The following is a 24,625-nucleotide window of genomic DNA, read 5'->3' as shown; positions in this document are numbered from 1 at the left end:
ACACTTCGCGGGAAGTTGCCACTCAGCACTGCAGCATGTGCGAAGCTCGATCCGTCGGTTTTGGCGATGAGCTGATGATTGCCGAAGACCCCCGAAACCTGCTCGATTTTCTCCGCTTCTCCCCTCTCCGCTGCAAACTCGAAAGAACAACCCAGTTGCCGAGGAGCGAATAAAAGACGTTTCGCCACCGTCACGTTGGCTATTGTCTCGATATCGGGGTCTTCAAACGGCTAAATGCTTCGGGAGGAATTGTGTCTTGATTGTACCGCACTGCTTCCGCCGAAACCAACACCATCCGCCCCCTGGCCAACCCAGTGGGGAAGGTCGGTTTGACAGGCCCACTCGGTCAGGACAGGCGATGCTTGGTGCGTCGCAGTCTCGCATGAGGTTATGGGTTCCCAGGTCGCGATGGCCGTTTAAATCTCGCATATTCCGGTCGGTCTGTCGCCATCTTATCCGACCCTTGGTCGGACGGACTGGGGACAGTTTATCACTCTTGCGACCTCGATCGCATATGGCCATCCTCGAATGCGATGGCATGACATGGGTGACATTCGACAAGGGCTCTGGATCCCGGCCGAGATGGACCTCCTCCGGGCGGCGGACGAAGGGGCCGAGAAGCCCGTTCCTTCCATGCCCCGGAGCAGCCGCCCTGCTAATAAGGCGAGCTGAGGCTCCGCAGCCCTACCCTTGGCCATATCGACAGCGGAGCACACTTCCAGCTTCCAGAAGAACCGTTGGAGCCATGCTACGAGACTCAGCAAATGGTTTGCCGTGGGACAGGACACGGGCACGGCAGGTCAAGCTCCGAGGACTACCGTGTCATACGGAATTTCTTGGCAGATATCTTGCGCCGCCGACCTGGTTACGATCGATCTCCACGGCAGGTGCGGGCCCTCACCCAGGAACCGGAAGGCCGCGCTGTTCTCATCCGCCGTGCCGGAGAAATACACAGAGAGGCCGCTCGGCAGCAGGATCGACTTGCCGGGTTGGACTGCCCTGAGATCGCATGTGAAGCACGGCAGCCTGAAAGCTCGCAAAATTGGTCACACGACGGGTTTTAATGAAGAGGAGAAAGGCTACTCGGGGTTGAGCGTTTGACCAAGAAAGCGCGTGCCTCGGCATCGGCGCGATTAGCTGTTCCCGGATTTGCAAGCCCTATGACAATATGGGACAACTTAGTCCTGTTATTCTGCCATCACCCGAGCACCACAGATATATGAGATCTGCCACTAGCCACCGGGTCCTGCAGGCTTGCAATATGTTCCCACGGACCAGCCACAAGAATGAGGCACCGGTCAACAAGCCGTGTAAGCCCAGCGAATCCCCTGGTAAAAAGCGGCATCTATCTCGCGTGGGGGTCAAGGGCCCACGAGAGTGTTTCCGACCCCACCACCTCTGATCCTCTCTCGAGTGACTCGGCAGTACTTCGACGGGCCAGAACGTTTGGCGCCCTCCAGCCAAAACCGCGGCAGATCGGTTGTTCGGTCCTTTTCCCGGCTGCTCGGCCGAAGTATTCCTTTGTCACTTACACTCTCGGCGCAATGGAGGGGCGGACCGAATGACGCCAGTTGCTGCTCCACGCTCAAAGATCAAGCGCCGGGCGCGAGAAAGTCGATCAACGTGAAAGGAAAAAAGGCCGTTGGCTCCATCCCGCTAGCCTCAGGGTTTTCTTTGTTACTTGTATATGACCCCCGTGATTTCCCCTCTCGTTCTGCCCTTCACCCCTTCGCTCGCCCGTCGACTACACAATAACTACAACCAACTTCATTCCTCCCGCTTCAACTGCCTTGCCCCTGCACCGCGCATCCTTGGCCAGGGAAACCGGGGAGTGTATTTGATGAGAAGCACAGAAAACGGCCTCTTTACACCACATCCATCCGATATTGCTTCGCTATCTTGCCTTGCGTGGCCCACCCATCGCCCGCGTCGCGAGCCATTGCGTCTTATCGATCGTCACTGTAACCGCACCGCTCACCAGTTTGGGCCTTCTGCAGGACGCACCCAGCACCATCACCGGCACACAGTTAGGTTAGAAGACGGTTGCCGTCTGCACGGCCAAAGTTTGCATCTCGCGTCTGCAGTGTCCCGCTCGAGGACCAAATTGTTGTATATTGAGCCCCAACCCTATTCAGCCGGCTTGCGTTCGTTTGCGTCCGCTTGAGCCCGAAATCGACCCTCCTCCGCTCGAGTCGGCGAGTCAGACCTTTATCTGGACGGTTGCGCATGGTCTGGTGCTGCACCTCCTCCCGGGATTCAAAAGGCGCCGCTCCAGTGTGCGGTTCGAAGGGTTGCTATCCACCCGTTTCCTTCTCTTGGGAGATATTACGCCGGTGGTGATACAGCAGCCGGTCTGTTTTCCGTCCCGTCAAGAGAGACAAAGCGCCCGGGGCGAGTCGTCGCGTTTGCCGAAAAGTCGGCATCCCAGAAGGGATTACGTCCTCTCAACTTGCGTCTTTGGTCCTTGCGACTTCGTCATAACCCCTCGCTCTCCTCCCCTCTCGTTCAAAGATTCCTGTCGTTATCGTCTGCTCGAGCTCGACAACTCCACTCTCATCGATTTAAGAGAGAACACAGCAGCAGCTTTCATCCACCGGTCTCTACCAGAATGGATACCCGATCCACAAGCTCTACCATGCCTTCCACTCAGCAGTCACCAACCAGCAAGATTGTGCCGCCGGCACCGAAACCCGCCAAAACACCGTCAACCGACGTGTTCTTGAAAGACTTCACCCTCGTGGCCGAGGCGGCGAAACGGGCGCAAATGGCGGTGCTGATGCGAGACTTTGAGAGCGTCGGGCTTAAATGAACAAAGTCTTTCGGCATCCGCTGCGGCCTCGTTCTCGACCTCGTCATTCCCTGCCTCGACCACCCGGGTACTTAATACCCCGAAAGCCAATCGACATTGAATTTTTCTTTCGAGTCTACACAAGAGCGGAATAGAACAGGACGGCAGCTCTGCGGCACCGACAGGAAGGGCAAACCAAGGCGGCGAAGACGAACAACGATGGGGTGGCGAGCGATTGGATACCTTGGTCTAGACATGGATCATCAGGTGCATGCACAGGGCGGCTCGGCTGGGTCGATCTGGGAAGGTTGGATTTCATTGCGCACAAGGGGCCGGCGTAAACCAGGAAGGGGGGCATTTTCGGGCGGCATTTGGAGTTTTTCTAAGGTTTAGGGATATGGACGGAAGGTTCGGTGTCGGGATAATGTTTTGGTTATATATCTGGTTTCTTTCTCTTTTTCTCTACCCAGGTTATAGACTGAACGGTGGGCTTCCCCTGAGGGGGACTCTAATCCGAACATTAAGCCGTAGTTAGGAGTCAATGAGCAACACGCCAGAATTATAGTACAGCGTCATAACCACCCACGCTTTCGACAAGCATGCATCTCCTTTACAACCAGCAACAAACCCCTCTGCCATCACACATGCACCTCTCCCCCTTCAACCAAATCCACCCCGACCGACCACCACCACCCCCTAGATCTTACTCATCAACGACACCCCCCCATCCAACGCCACCGTCGCCCCGTTCACAAACGCGCCCGCCCGGCTCGCCAGAAAGAGACAGGCGCCGCCGACATCCTCGGGCAGGCCAATACGGCCGAGCGGATTCGCGCCCTTGATCTCATCCCCGAAATTCCGTAGCGTGGCCGCCATCATCTTGCTCGGAAAGGGCCCGCACGCCAGCGTGTTGCTCGTCACGCCGCGCGGGCCCAGCTCCACGGCCAGGTGCCGGCTCAGGTGGTGCAGCGCCGCCTTGCTCGCGCTGTACGCAAACGTCGGCAGCAGCGGCACCCGCAGCGCGTCGATCGACCCGATGTGGATCACCCGGCCCGGGTCCAGCACCACCCCCCCGCCGCCTTCCCCTTCTTCTCCTCCTCCGGGGTTAGACCTGGAGGCTGCCCCCGCGGCCTCGAGAAGCGGCGTCAGCAGCCGCGTCAGCGCAAACACGCGCTGCACGTTCAGCGTCAGCAGCTTGTCCCACGCCGCGTCCGGGTAGCTGTCGTAGGCCTCGCCCCACGTCGCGCCGGAATTGTTGACCAGCACGTGCAGGCGGGGCTCTCGCGCCGCGAGGTCGGCCGCCAGGCGCTCGCATGCCGGGAGCGAGGAGAGGTCTGCGGGGAGCGCTATCGCTTTTCCCTTTGGTGAAGAGGTGGTGGTGGGGGGGAGGGCGTTGAGCTCGGCGCAGGCGGTGTCGCAGGCGGCGGCGTCGCGCGAGGCGATGTACACGCGCGCGCCGTTGCGGACGAAGGCTTCGGAGATCATGCGGCCGACGCCTTTGGCGCCGCCGGTTACGAGGACGACTTTGTCCTGTGGGGTGGGTGGGGTTAGCTTGGGGGGTTCGGTGTGTGTTTGGGGTAGTGTGAATGGGCGGGCGATAAGGGGGGGGTTGAGTTACCTTGACGGAGAAGAGGGATTGGATGTCCATTGTCAGGGTTGTTTGGGGATTGGACGGGAAAGAAAGGGTGGGGTTGGCTGGATGCTGTTGTAAAGGTTGAGCTTGAAATGGTATGGATTCAAGTGGACTTTGCTCCCGGTGTCGTGGTTGACTTGACTTGAACTGAGCTGACTTGAGTTGAGCTCAGATGAGTTGAGATGCCGGCTACTAACAGTTCGGAAGCCGAGCCGAGGCAAGTCCGGAACCACGGCTGGCAGCGGTGCCAAGGTCTGGGGGAGGAGCAGCACGAGGCACTCTTATTGGCCGAAGCAACAGTTGTGCATCTGTCAAGCGTGGTCCAGAACGAGTTTCAGGACGGTGGTAACTGGACCCACGACACCAAGTTTCGTGCAGGTGTGGGGAGGTTGATATCCATTATATCCTCAGCTTGAAGCTTCCCTAGGGGCGGGTCTATCCTTGCTGTGTACAGGTGTGGATGATGCCCTGAGGAAACTAACAGACCGCCGCCCCCAGGAACTCATCTCTTGAATAACCTCATGGAACCCACACACGACCACGGCACATCACACTCAGGCCCCATCTCAGCCATATTACGGTCTCATTACTAACCCTAGGCATCCTCTAAGCAGCCAAAACCAAAACAACCATTTGCCCCAACATCTCACGAGCCAACAACGGCAGGCGAGCTGAAAAAACAACGCCCCCAGTGGATGCCCAAATTTTATGTCCTCACACGCACAATATCCCAACACAGCAGCCGATACCAGCACGACAGGGGGACAAGGAAAACAAAGCCAGCCCAACGACAATTTCGGAAATTCGCCTGCCAATATGGAAAAAGTCATATGGGAATTTCCTTCTTACGCTCGCCTGCTTTCTCAGATCAAAGCCGAAAAGTTTTAGATCGCGATAGCTTGCCGAGATGGCTGGGAAAGCAAGGAACCAAAAGCCCGACGCTTGTTGGTTGATATGCAGAGGCTTCTTCTCTCTGCGTTGCGACCCCGCTTTAGCGGCGGGCGAAGCAGCACATGATACCGGTCCTGCCGAGGAACCACAGGAAGCCGATGAAGCGGACGAGCGAGAGGCCGGCGGTGGCGAACAGCAGGAACTTGAAGAACCAAGCGGTACGCGCGGTGGCGGTTTGCTAGGAGACGAGGTTAGTATTCGTTGATCTAGTAGTATGCTTCGGGGGCCGGGGGTGCTTACGCCAATGCCGAACGAGTTGAAGTTGTCACTGGTAATGACGACCGCGAGCAAGCAGTTCGAGAACAACCAGGAGACGACGAGCATGGTTCTGAAGGACTTGTACGAGTCCTCGAGATCCTTCGCCTCGACCTCTTCATCCTCCTTGAAGGGGGCGAGAGCGCGGCGGACCGTCTGCTCAAACATCTGATCGATGTCCTCCTGCGGCTTCTCGATTTCCTCCACGACCACCTCGTCCTTCTCGCCCTTGCTAACTTGCGCCGACGGCAGCGCTTCGTTCTTGTCGGACCCCTTGGTACCCCACGAGACATCGTGCCAGTTGTTGAAGGCGTACACCATGAGGATGTTGATGTAGGTAGACATGAGCAGCATGTAGTACGGGAACGAGTGGAACATGTGCCACGGGTCGAGGTACATGAACGAAGCCAGGAAGTAGAGACCGTAGATGGTGACGAGCGCGAGCAAGATGACACCGGCCGCACCCGTGCCGCCAAATAGCGATTCGAGCGCGTTTTCGGCGCTGTCCAGTTGGATCTGCTCGCTCAGCGGGATCGCGAAGGCCTGGGCCACGAGGTACGCCGAGAGAACGATGATGTAGGCCTGGATGATGGCGAAAACGATGTACGAGGTGATGTACGTCCACTTGGAACCCTTCGGCCGGTTACCCAAGGCCAAGATGAACTGCAGGATGACGAAGGCCAGGTAGATGTACTGAAGAACGGCGTTGATGAAGGGCGTTGCGGAATCGCCAAAGGGCCAGGCGTGGTGCTCTGAAGTACTATTCGAAGCGGGAACCGGGGTGCCGACGAGGTCCATGATGACGGTCGTTGTGAGCCAGTACGAAGAGAGCGAAAACCAAGTGAAGATGACGTTGAGAATGTTGTAGATGAGCTGGATGTGCAGGAAGAACATGCGCAGAATGTTGTGGCCGCTCTTGTACATACGCCCGAAGTGCATCAGAGAGTACAGACTGGCGGCGAAGGAACCGTTCAACCAACGACGACGCTGGCTGATGAACTCGGCAGCACCTTCGGGCACATCTGTCTCGCCCTTGGCGGCCTTGATGTAGCTCAAATGCCACTTCTGGCCGGCCTTGGCGACCAGTTCGAAGCAGAGAATACGATCCTCGGCCAAGAACATGTTCTTCTTGAAAATGTTCATACCCTCGATACCCTTCTTGCCCAGAATCTTGGACAGGGTGTGATCACCGTGGAAGTACTGCTCGAGGGGCCGGCCCATGATGGCTCGGAAACGGTAGGCCGAGAAGGCACCGGGCAAGACACTGACGTAACCGAAAGCGCTCTCCAGGGGCTTGTCCAGAATGTTGGAGATCTTGTACTCGAAGTTCTGCACGGCCACCAGCGGGTTGATCAGCTTCTTGCCGCCCTTGCCTGTACTTAATTAGCGATAGTCTTTTAGAGTTTAGGATAACGTAACGTACCCAACATGGCGTGGATTTCACCGCAAGCACCGCCGAGATCCTTGTCGTTGTAGAAACCCTCCCAGAGGGCAAGCAGCGACTTGGTGCTCGGCTTGGTACCAGCATCGAGCAGAATGCAGACTTCAGGGTTCAGGATGCGGCCGAAAGCGTTGAACAGCCAGCGATGCGAGTTAATCTTTTTGCTGTTCTGCTGCTTGAGGCAGAAAATGAACTGCACGGGAGGCAGCGTGTTCGGCCCGTCGTCCGAGGGGCGGATGAGTTGCTGGTTTGGCGTGACGGAAAGCTGGGTCGTGTACTCGAAAATATGCGCGACCGTCTCGTTTCCGTCGACGTCCTTCTTCACCACGCCGTCCTGGTACACACCGATCGTGGCTAGCACGTCCAGCACGTTCTTGTCCACCTTCTCGATACCGTCAAAGACCAAGCACACGACGATCTTCTGCCAAGCAGGGCCGCCGCGGTTCCAGAAGGACGACTTCTTCAGGTTCACAATGTCCCTGATGTTCTGCATGACACCGTGCAGCGTTCTCGATAGCAGGACCTTGTCTTCGTTGTAGTAGGTGATGGCGATAAGAAGCTCGGTGTGCCGGTTGTACATGCGGGGACGCAAGTCGTAACCATTCTTAAGGGTGAAATCGTTGGGGTCGCAGGTGGCAGCCGTGTAGCGCATCTTCAAGAACTCCTCGTTGTTGCCCTCCTCATCGCGGTACCGCGGCTGCACGGCATTCCTAATGGCACTAGGGACGGGATAGTCGATGCTCAGGACGGAGCCCTGAACGAGCTTGACCTTTCTGGTGGCATAGCGCTTGAGCCCGCCGGTGGGGGCGACGTTGGGTTGCTGGCGACGAACCCAGCTCTCGTCTGTATCTACCGAGGACATCCGGTAGGCCGGGTCGGCCGAGAACTGCGACTGGGGGTAGCCCGGCGCACCGCCATACTCTGTGTTGCCGCCGTGGGGGGGAGGGGTTGGGCTGACGCCAATGCGTGTTGTCTGCGCATTCGGAGCGTACGACTCTGTCAGGCTGTATGCCGAGACAGGGCGAACTGGGGGAGTGTGGGCGCCCAGGCGGTCCTGGTCGTACGCCTGGTTCTGGTTGAGGAGTGCGGCCTGCGATTCATCGTCGTGCTGTGAAGTCGCCAGTTAGAATTATTATGGTCTTCATGGTCACATTCCCATTCCAGTGCCACTCATCGAAGGGGTCAAGTCAGGAAAGCAACGCACCTGGCCGTTATGTGCTGGGAGATCCTGCATCGGGTGGCCCTCGTAGCCGTCTCCCCGGCCGCCGCCGCCGCCGCCGTGGTATGCCATGTTTGCAAGCTGCTCGCTTCAGCGAGAGGGGGATGGTCGGTCAGCCACAAGCCAGTAGTGACGACGCCAAACGGATTCGGAGCAAGTCGCGAGGTGGTTGCAAACGCCAAACAACCAAACAACACGATTCGGGGTCGTGTTTTGTCGGTCGGGTGGGAAGCAAGGCAGGAAGGGGCTGAACACGAAAAAAGTCGGGTCAGCTGGCTAGGTAGCGGTGCCTATTGCAGGTGTTGTATTTTTTTTTCGGTGCTGATACCCAATTCCAGGCCAACGAAGGTCATGCGGCACAGTGTATGGAAGGGCGCCGTTAGTTAGGGTCGCAGGAGGATGGGCCCGAATCAGGAAACAACGGTTCCCGATGAAATGGCCAGCCAGCGACGATAGGTGATGTTTCCAGAAAGCGATGATGAGGAGATCAGCTCAAAAACTGGGTTTCAAAAAGCTCAGGAGAGGCCCCCGTCTGTATTATGATGGAAGTTGGCGAAGCAGGCCGCTTGTGGCTGAGCGCCAGGGATTCAGATCAAAGGCCCCACTGCGCTGCGCTGCCCGCCTTGTTGCTCTCCCAGGGATGGCCGCGACTGCGAGGATTGGACTGCGAGTGGCTCGGGATCCAGACCCACCCGATTCAAGCCCCAAGCACCAAAGCACCCCAGCCCAAGACTGCCAGTCCCGGCCGCCCCTGACCGCCAAGCACCGTCTGCCAGCCGCTCCAACTCTCCCGTCATTTCTTCTTTTTCAGGAGTGTTTCACGGTTTCATCAGTTGTCTCCATTGCCATCGTCGGGCAAAAGGGGCAAGCCATGGAACTAACCGTGTGTGCCCGTCGCGGCTTTTAAACACACGAGTGTCTCTGCACTCTGCAGGCCTTCCATGTTGTTGTCTTACAGATAGATGGGTCTCTTCATGCCGGGCATTCTCCATTCTCTTGCCTCGCTGTCTCAGGGGAGCTGTGTCTCTCCTTTTTCGTGCACATGCGGTCCTCCCAACCCGCCTAACGGACACTGTGCGTTTCGCCTCCAACCCATTCGGTTGATCATCGCCATTCGCTTTTTTAGGGTCTAAAAGCCCGACCGCCATTCTGTTGCCCCAGGCAGCCAGCACCCGAGCCGCTGGGGATTTTAGGGCGGTGATGGGCTTCAACAAAGAAAACCAGTGACAACGGCATTTTCCCGGTCTTGTTCGAACTCCAGGTTATGAAACCTGAAACAACAACACCTGCCCGTCTCGTTTTGTCTCCGCCACAAACCGACTCCATCAGGTTCTTGGAGACATGTCCGCCATCAGACCTGTCAGAAACCTCCCTTGAACTACCAAAAAAAGTGATCAGACAGAGGTAATTAGTTGATATGCGTCTTAGCCTCTTCCACGCCTGTTGCAACACTGCAAGACAACGAAGGATGGCGCGCTGTTGCGACCCGCGCGGCAAAAGAGCCGGCGCCGGTATTTGACGTGCCATCCCGCCTTTCGCCACATGCGACACGAAGGAAAAAAAAGCAGGAAATTTATCTTCGCGATACAAACGACAGAGCGTTACTTTTACTCTGCCCGGCCTGCCATGCATACGAGCCCTCCGCGTACCATGCAACGTTGACGGTGCTTTCTCCCCCCTCCCTGGCTCCGTCCCGTCTTGAAAGAAGTCGGTGGTTTTTTTTTTACGAGCTTGACGACGTAACAGGCCGCGTAAAGGGCGGGTCTCGGCCAGCATTCCCTTGAGAAGGGAAACACGACAAAAATAGTAACTAAACTCAACGTTCGGGTTGACCAGGGTCTCTTTCGCTCTTTGGCTGGCAGTCTCACTGTGGAGACCTCGCACCCAACACGACCGTTTCCCATGGCCATTCGTCCCGACGGACAGCGAACAAAACACGGCCGGTCAGCAACTCTTTTGGCTTTGTCATATTGGTGTTGTGTGTATATGTGTGTGTGTGTGTGTGTGTGTTGGTGCGGTTTGTGGGGCTCAGCAAACGCGTTGTTGCCGCTCGACCAGCATGAAAAAGGAGGGGTTGTCGTTCTCTCCGCGGTTCTCTTCCTTCTCGGCCAATTGAATTATGGGTAACATGGGGGACCGAGCTGACTTCCGCCAGCGCCGGCCGTTTGCCTGACGCCATCCATCATCGCGCTTGTTGGGTGGACGAGTTATTGGTGTGACCGTTCTCGCGGATTCCACAGTGTCCGTTGTTGTCGCGTGTGTCCGACACCCGTGGGCTGTTGTGCGACTTAGCCAAACAAGTGGCCACAAACACGGCAGGAACGAGACCAGCCTTTCCCGGGGCACCCGACCTACATAGGTGCGAGCTCCCGTCCGTTGCCTGGCCACACCGGCGGACCGAGGGCGGCGCAGTCTCGGCCGCTGTTGTTGGCTTCGCCGCCCGGAACTCTGTGTAAATCAGGGATATATATATCTGCCTCCCGGTTTGTGAACATGATCTGTCGAATATCCAGGTTGTGGGCCAAGGACGATGCGCACGACGCACCGCCAGGCCTCAGGATCTCGGAGTTTTGCTGTTGCTGACCGAGCAATGAAGGATCAGATCGTATGTCCATACTCAGCGCCGGGGTCCCTCTCTCCCAACGGTGTCTTGGGCAACATTAACTTGAGGAACAACTGCTTGCTGGGTCAAACGCGGCAGTGCTCCCACGGTGTCTTCTTCCCGCAGGGCTGAAGGCTCGCTCCTCCCGAAGCCCGTCATCGCAGTTGTCCAATGGCACTCAAGCTAACCATTTGTATCCGCGACACAGGAGGCGTTCTGAATTTCGAACCAGAGTGCAGGTCAGGGATGAACGGGCTCCGTTGGTTTAGGCTAAAACTTAGCTATATGTCAACCTTGGGAACTTAGGACAGAGCAACTCGTGTAAATTGCTCTGGTTTCTTGTTGATCTCCAAAGCCTATGAGAGGAAGGATAGTTATCCTGCTCCGGCCAAATTGCAGAAATATCGGCCGTTGCCCAGCCTGGTATGACAAGTGAGTTACCGCCACTCAGTCTCGGATTAACACATTCGGCGTTAAGCCTAGTAGTTGACGGTCGAAACAAGAGGTCATTGGTAGCCAAATGGTCGATGGGCGGTATCAAGAGAGACAGCTGTCTTGGTTGGATGCGAAGGCGTATCTGAATTCTGACTGTTTCCTGGCGGGTTGGACACAAACTGATCTCACCTCACCCAGTCAGAAAAAAACTGTGCCTGACAAGGTCTAGAACCTGAAGAAAGCTTGAAACGCCGCCACAACCTGGCTGCCCTAAATAAACGGCCATCAGCGCCAAGCAGGCACAGGCGCCTTGTTGATCCTCGATGTGATCTGCGGACAGATCGGATGAGGAGTTGGGATTGCGACAGGAGAAACAAGCACCCTTTTGATGGTATGCAAGCACGTGGGCAAAACGCCCAAAGTTGTCATCGTCGAGTTCACTCTTGGGATGGTTGAATCACACTAGGCTCGGGCTGCGGGAAACTAGTCGCCAACTGCAGCACACCTATATATAGGAAGTGAGTCTGCATGTCTGGATGTGTTGCTGCGCGCGAGCTGACTGCGGCGCCATCTTCCCGTTGGGGGCCCCGACGGCCTTCGCCTCCATCGCAGTGCCGGAATTGAATAATGCAGAGCGGGTGAGAAACCAAGATGTTCCTCAATATATCTTCAATCTCGAGGGCGATCACCTTGAGCAGGGCGATTCAACGAGGCCAAACATGGCACGAGGCCGTCGAATACAACGCATGGCAATTGGCAGATTGCGAGGTGGGATTCCCCGGAGAGCGCAAAGAAGAGGGGAAATTGGCAGCCCAGGGCCCAGCCGTGCCACGAAGGGAATTCCAGGAACGCCAGGCTCCGGTGATCGAGCCAATGGGAGGCCACCTTAGCCCTCCAACTTGTTTCGCCAATACTGTTGTGGGGCCTGCCTTCAGTGTGGCTCTGCCGTCCCCAAGTGGCCCCTTCCGCAAATGAAGCTAAGCGGAGACCCAGGCCGCGGCCTTTCTCTCAAAGTTGAACGGCAGCCCGCTGACACGTTCCTCCGGATTTCCCGCTCTCACCAGCAAAAAAGGTTCACCTATCGCCGTCCACGTCGACCTCGACCTCGATCTCGGCCTCAATTCAATCGCCTCTCAGGTTCATTCGAGAAGGGTGATTCGATGCGGTTCTGGTGATTTTTTTTAGTTTTTGTTTCATGGACTTGACCATCCCTTAGCTGCTTCATTCTTTCGAGCTAGTCTCATGTCACTCGCTTCCCGGTCACGGATTGATTGAATTCCTTCCCCTGATTCTCGAGACATCGCTACACTCTGCTACACGACGCTACCTACTACGCCCACGATCCCGACCCTTTGATTTCCTCTTCGTATAACAAACGCCTACCGAACTTCAATCTACGATTCATCGCCCGCGCTTAACATTACGCCTTTTTGGAACCCTGCCGTTTCTAGCATTACGTCGACTGTGATCGGCACGGGTGGATGGTCCAGGCTTCAACCGCCGCCTCTCCCCCGGATCCGCACCGGAGCCAACACAGCACAAACACAGTCGTCGCTATCAATCCCAGGCTTTTTCGAGGAGCATTCCGCCGCCATGTCCGCGACACTAAGCAAACGGGCTGTGGTGTGCGACACATCTAAGTCGCTCGTATGTCCGAAATGCGAGCCGGGTGTAACGCAATGCGAGTTTATCTATCCCATGAGCTTTGAGGAGGGCTGCGCCCGCGCCACCTGCGTCCCTGTTTCACCAAGCACAAGGCCAAACGACGGCGACGATCGCTCGACCAACGTCGGCGCAATTGCCGGCGGAGTAATAGGCGGTCTTGCAGCCCTCGCCATCATCACGTATCTGGTTTGGAGGTTCTGTGTGAGGACGCGGAGGCAACCGACCATCATGGAGCCATGGGACGACGGGCAGGATCAGCGTATGGAGGGAGAGAAGACGTTCGCTCAACGACGAGACCACCGCGCCTCGACACATACCACCCACTCGATCGCCTCGACCGTCCTCACTCGCGCCTCGAACATCATCCAGATCGCCTATATCCCGGGCGTCACCAACCGCGCGACAGCGTCTCCGACAGTCCTCGTCCCTCCCGTCCCGCCCATCCCCATCGCCGTCTCCCAAGCCGGCACCCCCGCCAGCACCGAGGATCAGCACTTCTTTGTTCCGGGCGATCTTCGCGATTCCACCTACTCAGGGCTGTCGGCCTTCTCCGACCGCACTTCCTATGCCCGCACCTCGTACGCCCCGCGGTCCAGTGTGGCGTCCACTATTTACGGCAAGAGCGCTGTTGTCGTTGCTCCTGCCCAGACCGGCATGCGGGCGAAGCCGGCCATGGTTAGCGTGAAGTCAGGCCACTCCAACGGCTCGACCGGCAGCTCGACCCCGCCCGTCCCGTCTGTCGACTACGAAAAATACAACCTGATGCCGCGGCCCCCGAGCCCCGCGAACAGCACCTTCAGCGTCGGCTCAACCTTCCTCAACAACGCCAGCACTGCCACCGCTACCCCGGCCCGCGCCATGGTCGTCCGCGTCGGGAGTGTGAAGAAGGTAGGCGCCAACAAGCCATCGAGACTATCTCCCGACTCCGACGCGTCTCCCTCGGCTTCAGGGTCCACCATGCGCGACTCGTCGGCCGCCACCCTCATCGTCGACTCGCCCGCCACAGAACAGAGCCCGTTCTCCGACCCGCCCAAATCCGCCTCCCACAGCACCACCACGCTGAGCGCTGTTATCGAGGAGGCCACGAGGAGGGCGTCGCAACGAGATTCGACCCTCCCTCCCAAAGGGCGAGAGAGGAGTCCGTTTGGCGATGAGCACGCTACGTCATGATAGATGCTAGATTCTTCTGTTGTTGATATTCTTTTTGCGGCCATATATTCCCTTCTACCAGCGGGCCCTTTTTTTGGTTTAGGTTTTGGGTTATTTGGGGGGGGCAATGGGCGGTTATTTTGCGATCTGATGCGACGAACGTTTTATACATTTACTACCCTTCGTGTTATTCAGGATTTGGTTAGAACGGCACCTGTCCGGCTTGTTCAGGGTTACGGGCTTGTTTCCTTTGTCTCTCTAGTACGGTTCAGGGGTTCAGGTTACGGAATGAGATACCGGAGTTACTCTGCGATGAGACTCCTGGGGGCGGACGAGGCGAGTTGGCTTGTTGGTTGGCAGTGGGATGCGATATCACGGCGGGCGGGCGGGCGGCGGGCTGAAGAAGCTGCTATACAGCGCATGTCAGATTACCTCTACGGTATTGGATGCCAATTGGAACGAGACGACCTTGCTTGCCTACCCGGCTCTCGCTCCTTTCTGCTCACCACTTTTATCTTTCGGTATCCTATCGACGTGTGACTTGCCCGGCACCGCGGTTGTAACGGCTGTTGCTACTCCTGCTGCTACTACGTGATGGACCCTAATGCGCTGTCTCCTCGCCCGGCTGCTTTGCTTCCCGACGCTGTCTCGCGGCGTGGGCTCTGTCACACCCGGTAGGGCGGTGTATGTGTGTGTGCGTGCGTGTCCAGCTGTCACCCAACCAACAACAGGCTATGCGGCTTTGCGGCACGGATAGTTGGTCAAGGTGCTGTTTTCGTGCACGATGTACGTAGTGTGGCTTGCCCTCCCTTGCCGCCGCGTGGGTGTGGCGTGGGTGGGCTTGGGGTAGGGGTAGGTACCTAGGTTCCACGGGTTTGGGTTCACGGGGGGTGGTTACGGTTGCGGTTGCGGTTGCGGGTTGGGGGGTGGCTTCCAGTATACCGATGTCCTCGGTCCCCCATCCTGAATGTGTTCTATCTATTGGCGGGTTCGGGTGTTTTTGGGGCGGCTGTGTATGGTTGAGTGCGGATCCGGTGCGGGTGTGAGAGGCATGGTGGGCTGGTGCTGACCTGTTTGGTGAGATGGGGGCGGATGGGGTTGGGTTCGTGAACGGGAGGGATGCGCTGGCGGTGAGTGCTTAAGGCTCTGCTGTGGTGCCGGGCAAGGCGTCCGTGGTATAAGCTCGAGGTCTCGGGGACTCCTGTGGAGAGAGAGGGGCTTGTTTGGGTTCAGGTGCGTGATGACTCTTGTGCGGGATGATAGGGCTGTGTCTTGGGGCTCGCTCTTGGAGGGTTCGGATTTAAGGAGAGTCACATGTGGCCGTCCTAGGGCATTCCTAGCAGGTGAGTGCCTGAAGGAACAATCCGGACACTGATTAGGCCTTGTGAGCTATCTAGATCTGGTGAATGGGGTGATGTGGTACTACTTAGTTCCCTGGCATTGTCTTAAACAGGGCGGGTACGACGAGACACTCGGAATAATTTATCGTACTCACATCATAGGGCTCTAGGAAGGGGAGACAACTTAGATTCCTGGTTTCAACCTCCCTCGCCACATCGCCACCAAACGGCGTTGTAGTATGCCATGTTTAATGTTTAATGGCACGTCTCCTTCTGTAGCTACATCGAAGAATCTGGGATATCATGGCCAGGTGGTTTTACACAATGATCTCCCCTTTCAACATACGTTTTCAGTTAAGTCAAGAGTCCAAGATGTCTCGATAAGCTAGGAACGGGGCAAGAAACGTCTATCGGCCACCCGTCCGATATACAACATTGAGATTCCGTTGAGCCTCGTCTGAATTACTGCATAATAAGAACCCCGGCGATTAGTATAGTTTCTGGACGGATAAAGCTGGACTTTTCCGCTTGCCACACGATGGAGCACAATAACAAGTTTAGACATATATAATATCCAACACTGGCGGTAGTGTTAATACTAACTGCCAACGACAGTGACAAAGAACTCAGCCCACAGAACTGAAGGATGTTGGGTCAAGCTCTATTGTTACCATTAACCCCGTGAATGTTACCATTTGTAAATAACCAACACCATCCCCCCCGTTTTGGGAAGGTTACCTATGGCATCCGGTAACCCCGATCGATCCCGGTGCGCCTTTGAAGATAGTGTCATCTAGAGCCTTATGATCACAGGTTCCTGTTACCGGTATGACTTCCAAGTTGAGTGAAGCATGTTTACAAGTGAGGTTTAGTTACATGTCCCCTAGTTACTTGTTCAGCCAGGCACTTTCACGTGTCTAACAGAGCCGAGAAAAGTATGTCAAACCACGGCGTGACTGGCACTGCGGACTGATACTCGGACCCTAATATTGAGAGACACTCCCGCGTTGTCAACGGTACCTATCTTGGCTACTCCCGGGCCATCGGATCGAGTGACCTGTACGAACAGCAAGCATAGACTATGCCACTGTTCCACTCAGTCCCCGCCACACTTCGGGTAAGAGCTTGACAAGGTGTTGTAGGTGATGGTAGTGGGGTATATCAGTACACAGATCCGACAGGTCCCCTAACGGAACTGGTCTCCGTTTTGGGACCTCCGATACAAGGAGTAACCGGTCAGGCGGCGTCACTAGTGTCTGGTCACGGCCGATGAACTAATGCACTTGAGCCCCTCTTAGGTTGAAGTTGCATGGCACTAGTAAAACTCAATCCTCAATCCCAGTAGGAGATCAGAACCGTTTGCTCGACAACCTCCACCAAGACCGAGGCTGTCAAGTTTAGATAGAGCTTGTACTAAGAACACTGTTTGTTTATCTAGTAGCTTAGAGCAACGCTTCTTTCTTGAAGAACCCCGGAAGCATCAACCCCTACTCTCGGAGCGGATAGAAGGGGGGGTGGAGGGGAGTTCCTAACATGATGGCTCCCAGGTTCGTGGAACCCACTCAGAAACCCAGCGACGAGTGGATTCCAAATACCAACTTAGCCATGTGCGCTAGCCAACCCCTCCATGAGGCTGAGATTGAGCTATGTAGAAGGCAGGGCAGTGACAGCTCGCCACTTGCTTCCCACCGGAGCTAGCTCCGTGAGTCTAAGACCGGGGGGAGGAGTTCAGATGAAGCCCTTGGAGTCTCTACATGGATACCCGTGCTTCAATCAGCACTAGTTACCGGCAGTATGTATGTTGTGTCACCGAGCTTCTTTCTCATCTACAAGAGCAGTACGTAGCCTGGAGTTAGCGGCCATTTCTGACCTCGCAACTCAACAGGAAGGGCTATGCCGGTATACTCTCCCGTCGTTGAGTTCGACAACACTGTTCACCACTCGATCGTGCTTGTCATTATTACATCGGGCCGTGGAAGTACCCCAACTTTTATGTCACGCACTCGAGGAAGACGAAGCCGAGTCACGGCACCTCACTTAGCGGCCTCACCCCGTCATGAAATTGGTTAGGTGCAGCAAGCTACAAGTAGCTGCAGGTCGGTGAGGTTGTTGTCAGCCAACCTACTGCAGCCACCAGCGCCACGCAACCTTTAGCCTCCCACAGCTGACATCTCAACCGCTTAACCATTCCTGTTTTCATCAAGAGCGGGAGGGTGGAAAGAGAGGTATCCCAGTGAGGTCGTGCATCTCCAGGCCACGACCATGAACAACCCTCCCTCCAACAACAGCCTTCCCCTCAAGCGAACAAGCTAAGCTCAATAAGCAGCGGCCCGAACCCAACGGGGTCCCATCACACGTGAGGGGACAAAGCTTAAACACACCGTAGCACCAGCGCCCCCTGGTAACCGACCACCGTTGCCCTCGCAAGCTAAACCAATTCCCGCAAGAAAGCCGAGACATCCCCCGTTCCCGGGAACCCAAAAGACAAGTCGCATTCAAGACCGGGGCGGGCAGGGCTGAGGTGAAGGGACGAAGATCATCTCAACCCCCCCTCCGCTCGACGGACTGAGCTCCGGTGAAGACGACACGCAGATCGCCCCCCTCCGGCGGGCAAGCGCGGGGAGGGCCAAGGACTGGGCGGTTTAACCGGCTTCGGAAGGACGTGTGATGAGGAACAACCCCAAAGTGACGACCTGGCGCGTTGTCGGCCGCTTGTTCGGGCAGAGGATATCCCAATTTGGACAGGGCGCGTCACAAGCGTGACGGCGGCGGCGGTCAAAACCCCACGGGAATCCGGGCGCTCGGATTCGGAGCTCGTGTACAGATTACTGTGTACAGAGTTATCAGACGCGCCAATGGAAGGGCACGTGGGGGGGAGGTGGGTTGGCACAAGGTTGTCGATAGCAAAGGTAGCTATCACGCCACTGCCCCCAACCTCGCACCGAGACAGGGTAACTTGTTCCTTGCCGAGACTTGAACAATTTCCTCAAGGAGCGGGCTCCGGACCCAGCACAAAGGCATGGGATAGGTCCTCTCCGACAAACCGCGCCGAAAATCCCCGAGCGACGGCCCGAAGGAACACCAAGGGCTCTTGGCTTTCGTTATCACAACTCCTGTGATTTCGTGGGGGTGGGGGGAAAAGGGGGAGAGGGGGGCAACTTGCCGCTGGCCTGCCGACGTTGAAGTTATGCAACAACACCACCTTCCTCACGTGTCAATGCCGGCCACGGTCGGGCGAAAAAAGGCACCCACCAGACCGCCCAGCCGGGACGGTCCATCGTGCCCATCCATACCGAAACCTGCAAGTGGCGTCCGGCAGTTCGCTCGCCTGGATTCCGGTTCGGTCCCATCCCTCAAAGCCACCCGAGACAACATAATCAGCCAAACCCAACATCATAACTAGTTTTATTTTTTTTTTACAGATCCTCTTCTCAAGGGGAAAGGGAGGAGAGGCAATAAGCGGGGGGAGGCGGCATTGACCCAGGCGGTGAGCCGAGCCAACCAACCAGCCCAGCCGAATCCAGTGGCCTGGGAAAGGAGGGAGGAGAGGTTCGAAAGTGGGCAAGGGGGTAGGAAAGCGAGGAACGGCTCGCTCCCGACGGCGCAGTCGCGCTTCATCATCTCACTCGCTCCGAAAGAGAGTTGCTGAGCGAGGAAGCGCGGAAGGGAGCCGGACCAGGTCCCCGGGTACGACGGGACAAGGGGGTTGCGCGGGGGTCTGGTCACGTTTTTTTTTTATTGTAGCGAGGTCGAGGAAGGTCCCCGACGAGCGGTGTGCGGAGCGATGCGGCTGGGTCCGGGATCCGGGGTCCGGGATCCGGGCCCCGGAACCCGGACCCCGGGCGGGCTTCTCAGTTCAGCCTTTCCGGGGGCGGCTGGGTCAGGAGAGACCGGGCCTCGTTATGTTTTGGGAGGCCCCTGGATGGGTTGGGGTAGTGAGGGAGTCAACCATCGCCAGAAGAAAATGGGACGACAACGGCTTCTTGCAGGGCGGGGGGAGCCGGATTTGCGCCCGAGAGGCCGTTGGCGGAAAAAGCAGCTTCTTCCCGTCCCGCCGAATTTGAGTTTGAAGGTTGAGCTTGACAGAGGGAGGGCGCACGCATTGTTCGCCTTTGACTTGGTCAGGCCGACCCGTTTTCGCAATGAAAGTTCTCCCATTAGTTATCTGCTTTTCATTCGCGATTGACCAGGGGTCGGTGGGGGGTTGTGGTGCCGCAGACCGGACGGCCCGTGGGCGTTCTCGGATCGAGTTGTGGGTTTGACAGGACGGTGGGTTGCCGAGCCTTCCACCGGAAGACATCTCTTGGTTTCTTTTTAGCCGACCCTGTCGAAGCCCGACACACACCAGAGGGGAGGATGCCGTGTCGGCCGACCGGTGTGAATGCAAGCTGCGAAGCACAGACTGGCCTGTTGCAGCGAGAGGACCTGTTCGCAAGGTGATTGATGGATCGTCCTCCAGGATTCTGGCTGTTGCTGCAGTCCAAAGGACGACGCGTCACGAACTTACTTATCTCCGGGGCCGTTAGGGGAGAAAGAAAAAGATGCATGGAGGATTTCGATATCTCATTGGCAGATCTCGATGGGATTTCGGAAGCAGGCGTCCTCCGTCCCGGCCGAGAGAAAGAACGGAAGGACGCGGAAAAGTTCCACATGGCTTCCGTCCCTCCAAAAGAAGACATACAAGGTAGGACTTTGATGTTTCTCCCCAAGGTTGTCTGTGCGCCTCGGACAGCACACAAGGCACAGCATGCCACATGCAGTCCTTTTCCCACATGTGTCGTCGAAAGAAAGACGGCGGGGATGAATCAAAAGGGCAAGGTATTTAGGGCGTCGTTGGCGAGAGACGAAAAACGCTAAAAGCCGGGAAAGGAATCGAGATCGGAACGAGACTCAATCAGCTCTTTGGAGTGACGAAAACTGGGAACGCCCAAGTTGCCGGCAAAAGGCGCGTCGAGATCTGAGACATACATACATACCTTGCAGATGCCTGGCGTTGTCGGGGCTCGGGTCTCATACCCAAATGCAGCATGGACGCCTCAAGTTCTCGCTCGCATCTTTCGGGTTGACCATGTCAAAAATTGAAAGATGGGAACGGGCGCTTGGCGAGAAGCCCCAAGCTCCTTGCTTCCTTTCGAAGTTCCTGCAAGTCAAAACAGCATTGTGCGCTTTTTGGCCAGTGCAATGGATGTTGGGGCCGGACAAATTGCTCTGTGTGCGGGGCGGGTGGGTCCACAGGTGGGGGAAGAATCGGATGGGGGAGATCCTGCCCCACCAAAGCTCGCACCAAGTGGGGTGCAGCATGCCCGCTCGGGCCAAGACTGGTTGGCTCTGGCCTGAAATCCCAACCTGGTTGCCCCACTCAGTCAACTTCGCCTGGGGGGAAAGGGCAGAGGCTCAAAGTCCGCGACTGCCTCGGTGTGCTGTGCGGAGAGTCGAGGATCGCGAGGTGGAAGGAACCGAGGAAGGGAGGAAAAGAAACATGACGAAACTTCTCCTTGGGCAGTTTTCTAACCTACATACATCGGATCGGAGATGGAAAAAACGGTTTGGACTCCTAGCAGGGTGTTCATCCAGATTCTGAGTTGATTTGGGTCTCTGCAACGGTAGCCGTCCCCTAAAATAAGAATCTGCAACTTTGAGATTTGACTTCGGCTGAGCCCAGAGTTCAACGTTCCATTTCCCTCCTTGCCAGTGAAGTCAAATTTCAACCCAGGACAACGGTCGCGTCCAGCAGTCCTTTCGGTTCTCAGACCAACAAGACCCAAAATCCCTCACAAGAAAACAACCCAGCGACCCAAGCAGGCACGCCATGCTCTTGTCCCTTGTCCACACACACATGCATCCTTGATTATCTTGCGGGGCGCCTCTCCTGCTCCAGCCTATCCAATCTTTTTGACAAACAGCTCGCCTCCTCGACCTCACTGTACCTGATGTATGCGTTGTCCAAGCCAGAGAAATACTTGCACACTACTGCGAAGTCAAGCCTCCGGCTGTGCTCGCCGAGCTGCCTGCCGGGTTGCACGACTAACTGGGTCAAACTTTGCAAAAGAAAGAGGAAACACACCACAAAAACGGTCATGAAAAAGCAGGGACTGAGTTTTGGGTTTTGGTTGATTTTTTTTATTTCGTCCTTGTGGAAGCACGTCTACCTTCCGACAGCCTCCTTTTGGTGATCGGATCGGAAGATTTCCTCGCTAGGTCAGGTAAGGGATGGGGGGTAACAGACCAACGCCGCCAGACCCCGTCCGAAGTGTAATGTCATCTCGTCCCTTTCCTCCCATCGGCTGCCTGCCTCTCTCTTGGCCGCCTTCCCACCCCGGCCGGGGGTTTAACCTTTGACCTCGCTCGCGCTTTCCGCGCCCTAATTCGGCGTCCAAGATGAATGGCCTATGGACCACTTCGATCCTGAAGGCATTCCCTTCCCGCCATGATTCCGAGATCCGCCGGGGCCTGAAACAAAAACTCTCTTTCGAGATAAAAAAGAACTAAAAAGGAAAAGAAAAGTGCAGCCCTCTCCATGATTTGGATGGATATTTACGCCCCAATGATGCCCTCTTTTGGTTCATGCGCCATTCGCCGGATGGAGAGTCGGTATGTGTCTGGTGGTTCCAAGGAAATAAATGGTGGTGGGTATGATCAAGAAAAGCGGAAGAGTCCGGGGTGGCGGCTGTCGGTGACCCGAGCGGAATGTTTTGGAAACTGCAAGAGATTGCCACTGTGCATATCGGTCCGAGATGACCGGTTTGGCCCTCCCTCGAGCCCGAAATGCGACGAGAAGAAGCATGAATGTGTGAACCGGACCAGGGCCGGTTTTGGCGGCGGGGTGATCGGGCGGGAAGGGCTGCGGCAAGAACAGGTAACTGACACCGCTCATAATATGACACACCCTCTGCTGCGGCGCTCTCGTCGGTACCGGCCCTTTTCCGACTGGACGCTCGAGTCGGTCCTCCTGGATGCTTCGTACTTGCTGCTGCCTGTGGGCGACATCGGTTGAGAGGCGGCTTGCCTCTGCCGCCGCAGAATCCTGACGACATCGTAGAAGGCCTTGTCGACGTTGATATAGTTTTTGGCCGAAGCCTCGACAAATTCGCATCCGAGCTCGCGCGCCAGCGCATGTCCCTCTTGCGTTGAGACTTCCCGCTCGGCGATGCGGTCGCTCTTGTTTCCAACGAGCATGATGGGGACCGGTGCGGACGGGTTGGCAGCCGAGATCGGCGACCCGGGATATGAGGGCGAAGACGCTGTTGACTCCTTGACCCGCTGGATTTGGTGGTGGAACCGCTTGATGCGCGTGAAAGACGACCGCGACGAGATGCTGTACACCAAGACGAAACCCTCGCCATCGCGGATCCACTGGTCTCGTAGCGCTGTGTACTCCTCTTGCCCGGCCGTGTCTAGCACCTCTAGCATGCACGCCTGGTTGTCTATCACGGCCTGCTTCCGGTACGAATCCTCAATGGTCGGGTCGTACTATCGGACGGCACGTTAGCGAACGGTCTATGGAAATGCATCGTGGCGCTAGGGGATCTCGTCCGAACGGCCGCAGTAGCGTGAGAGAAAGGTGAGCGGGGAGGCAGTGACGAGCGTACCGTTTCGACGAAATGCTGCAAGCAAAGCTGGATCGTGAGGGCCGTCTTCCCTACACCACCGTCTCCGAGCACCACCAATTTGTATAGTACCATCTTGCCCGCCATCTTTGCTGTGTTTCTGAGGGATCGCGTCACCGTTCGGTGTTTGGGGCGGCTTGTGCGGTTATCGGGGGGACTGGGAAGGCGAAGAGGTGGCACCGAGCTCAGGGGGAGCTAGGATCAGCCGATGAGGGGCTCGATGAGATAGATGTGCAGCACCCCAAAAATAAAAAATAAAAATAAAAAGTGAACAGCGGCTGCGGTAGGAAGAGAGGTAACCACCAAGACGGACTTTCCTCGCGTCGACCAGGACTCGAACAGGAGAAAAGTGTAAGAAGTGAGAGGAAGAGGTGGGAATGGAATGAGACGGGATTCTCGGCGGCGGCGAGATGTCGGTGGTCTGGTCGGCGGAAATCCTCGCTGCAAGCGGGAAAAGAGGGACAGCGATAACCTGCCGGGGTTAGGTGGTTTATTGTGTAGGGATGGCTTGGGGCTGGCGGTGGACAGCAAGCCTTTGGTGATGGAGAGCTGTGGAGCAAGTATTCCAAATGGGTGGTCTCGTCTTTTCGAAGCACCAGGGAGGCCTTTTGGGGTGGTAGGGATTGCACTGGGTATTGCTTGGCCAGACCCGGGGAACGGTGTCGGGTGATTGCGAGAGCGGGCTGGACTTGGCTAGGATAAAGGACCGCACAGCAGCTGTCAGGGAAAGCCGAGAGCGCACGGGCAGCCGATTGATTCGGGACGGGAGCTGGGCAGGTGCCCTTAGCTTTTCATGCTTTTGGCGGGAGCTTGGACAGGAGGGGGAAGGGTGGACAAGGCCTGGGGTCGCAACAACATCCGCATCCTGGGCTGGAGCGAGTTTTAAAGGGGGAGAGGTAACTAAAAGATGGACGAACAAGGCGTCTCGTGCCCCGCCAAAAACCGGCCACACTTGCTTGCACCAAGACAACCTCCTCGCAGACTCGGCGCTGCGCATCACCCCATGGCCTCTCCTACGGCCTATCCCATGGTCTCGTGGATGTGGGATCTGCTGGTAAAAGCAACGGGAAGCAAGCAACTGGCGGAGGCGTGAAGATGGATGTGGACGGAGGTACCTCGGTACATCCATGGCCCCCGCGTTCCAGGGGAGCTCCTGCCTGGGCTGGACAGGACTGCCAGAAACCACCCCCCGTTGGCTGCAGGAGCGACCGAGCAAGGGCGTTTGCAGAGAGCGGGACTTGCCACAAGGCGAGCGGTCCCGTTGCGACCAGGCCAGAAAGATCAGCCACTCCCTGTGCGCAGCTCCCCGCGGCTGCTGTTTCCCGTCTGGGTGCAGCTTGTCGCCAACCACACAACTTGAACTCCCTTCCGAGTCGAAATAGTCGAGGAGGTAGGGCTCCATTTTTGTTGTGCGCCGATGCACAAAAAGCCCCCAGAGATCGCAGATTTCGATCCGTTCAGGCGCGACCGGATGAGGTCGGGTCCGCTCAGCGCCTCGATCACGACAGCACAAGACGAGGACCGGATGAAATTCATGATA

The 24,625-nt window shown here is 56.7% G+C and overlaps 7 protein-coding genes across 7 annotated transcripts; 2 read left to right on the top strand and 5 right to left on the bottom strand.

Annotated features, from left to right (window-relative positions):
- Nucleotides 1-120: 120 nt before the first annotated feature.
- B0H64DRAFT_36285 (uncharacterized protein) lies at nucleotides 121-1,345 on the top strand. The gene has a single exon (XM_062801777.1). The coding sequence runs from the start codon at nucleotides 359-361 to the stop codon at nucleotides 1,001-1,003; it is 645 nt and encodes a 214-aa protein (XP_062664862.1). The 5' UTR covers nucleotides 121-358; the 3' UTR covers nucleotides 1,004-1,345.
- Nucleotides 1,346-3,469: 2,124 nt separating this feature from the next.
- Nucleotides 3,470-4,781, bottom strand: B0H64DRAFT_471283 (uncharacterized protein). Its single transcript, XM_062807876.1, has 2 exons — nucleotides 4,407-4,781; nucleotides 3,470-4,318 (listed from the first exon to the last, which is right to left on the bottom strand). The coding sequence occupies exons 1-2, from the start codon at nucleotides 4,434-4,436 to the stop codon at nucleotides 3,485-3,487; spliced, it is 864 nt and encodes a 287-aa protein (XP_062664861.1). The 5' UTR covers nucleotides 4,437-4,781; the 3' UTR covers nucleotides 3,470-3,484.
- Nucleotides 4,782-5,393: 612 nt separating this feature from the next.
- B0H64DRAFT_36300 (chitin synthase 1) lies at nucleotides 5,394-8,552 on the bottom strand. Its single transcript, XM_062801785.1, has 4 exons — nucleotides 8,273-8,552; nucleotides 7,051-8,176; nucleotides 5,613-7,000; nucleotides 5,394-5,550 (listed from the first exon to the last, which is right to left on the bottom strand). Exons 1-4 carry the CDS (start codon nucleotides 8,357-8,359, stop codon nucleotides 5,413-5,415), a joined length of 2,739 nt encoding a protein of 912 aa, XP_062664860.1. The 5' UTR covers nucleotides 8,360-8,552; the 3' UTR covers nucleotides 5,394-5,412.
- A 396-nt stretch (nucleotides 8,553-8,948) lies between these two features.
- On the bottom strand, nucleotides 8,949-10,346 carry B0H64DRAFT_383292 (uncharacterized protein). Its single transcript, XM_062802939.1, has one exon. It carries the CDS (start codon nucleotides 10,061-10,063, stop codon nucleotides 9,410-9,412), a length of 654 nt encoding a protein of 217 aa, XP_062664859.1. The 5' UTR covers nucleotides 10,064-10,346; the 3' UTR covers nucleotides 8,949-9,409.
- Nucleotides 10,347-12,917: 2,571 nt separating this feature from the next.
- On the top strand, nucleotides 12,918-14,159 carry B0H64DRAFT_438426 (uncharacterized protein; the record flags this gene model as incomplete). Its single annotated transcript, XM_062806351.1, has 1 exon — nucleotides 12,918-14,159. One exon carries the CDS (start codon nucleotides 12,918-12,920, stop codon nucleotides 14,157-14,159), a length of 1,242 nt encoding a protein of 413 aa, XP_062664858.1.
- A 3,108-nt stretch (nucleotides 14,160-17,267) lies between these two features.
- B0H64DRAFT_383281 (uncharacterized protein) lies at nucleotides 17,268-18,420 on the bottom strand. Its single transcript, XM_062802938.1, has 2 exons — nucleotides 17,860-18,420; nucleotides 17,268-17,787 (listed from the first exon to the last, which is right to left on the bottom strand). The coding sequence occupies exons 1-2, from the start codon at nucleotides 17,971-17,973 to the stop codon at nucleotides 17,659-17,661; spliced, it is 243 nt and encodes an 80-aa protein (XP_062664857.1). The 5' UTR covers nucleotides 17,974-18,420; the 3' UTR covers nucleotides 17,268-17,658.
- Nucleotides 18,421-22,348: 3,928 nt separating this feature from the next.
- B0H64DRAFT_438425 (ras-2 protein) lies at nucleotides 22,349-23,172 on the bottom strand (the record flags this gene model as incomplete). Its single annotated transcript, XM_062806350.1, has 2 exons — nucleotides 22,349-22,948; nucleotides 23,068-23,172. The coding sequence occupies 2 exons, from the start codon at nucleotides 23,170-23,172 to the stop codon at nucleotides 22,349-22,351; spliced, it is 705 nt and encodes a 234-aa protein (XP_062664856.1).
- Nucleotides 23,173-24,625: the final 1,453 nt, after the last annotated feature.

Source organism: Chaetomium fimeti, assembly GCF_033439085.1.
Source record: "Chaetomium fimeti strain CBS 168.71 chromosome Unknown B0H64scaffold_1, whole genome shotgun sequence".
NCBI classification, from domain to species: domain Eukaryota; kingdom Fungi; phylum Ascomycota; class Sordariomycetes; order Sordariales; family Chaetomiaceae; genus Chaetomium; species Chaetomium fimeti.
This window is presented reverse-complemented; position numbering and strand designations above follow the sequence as displayed.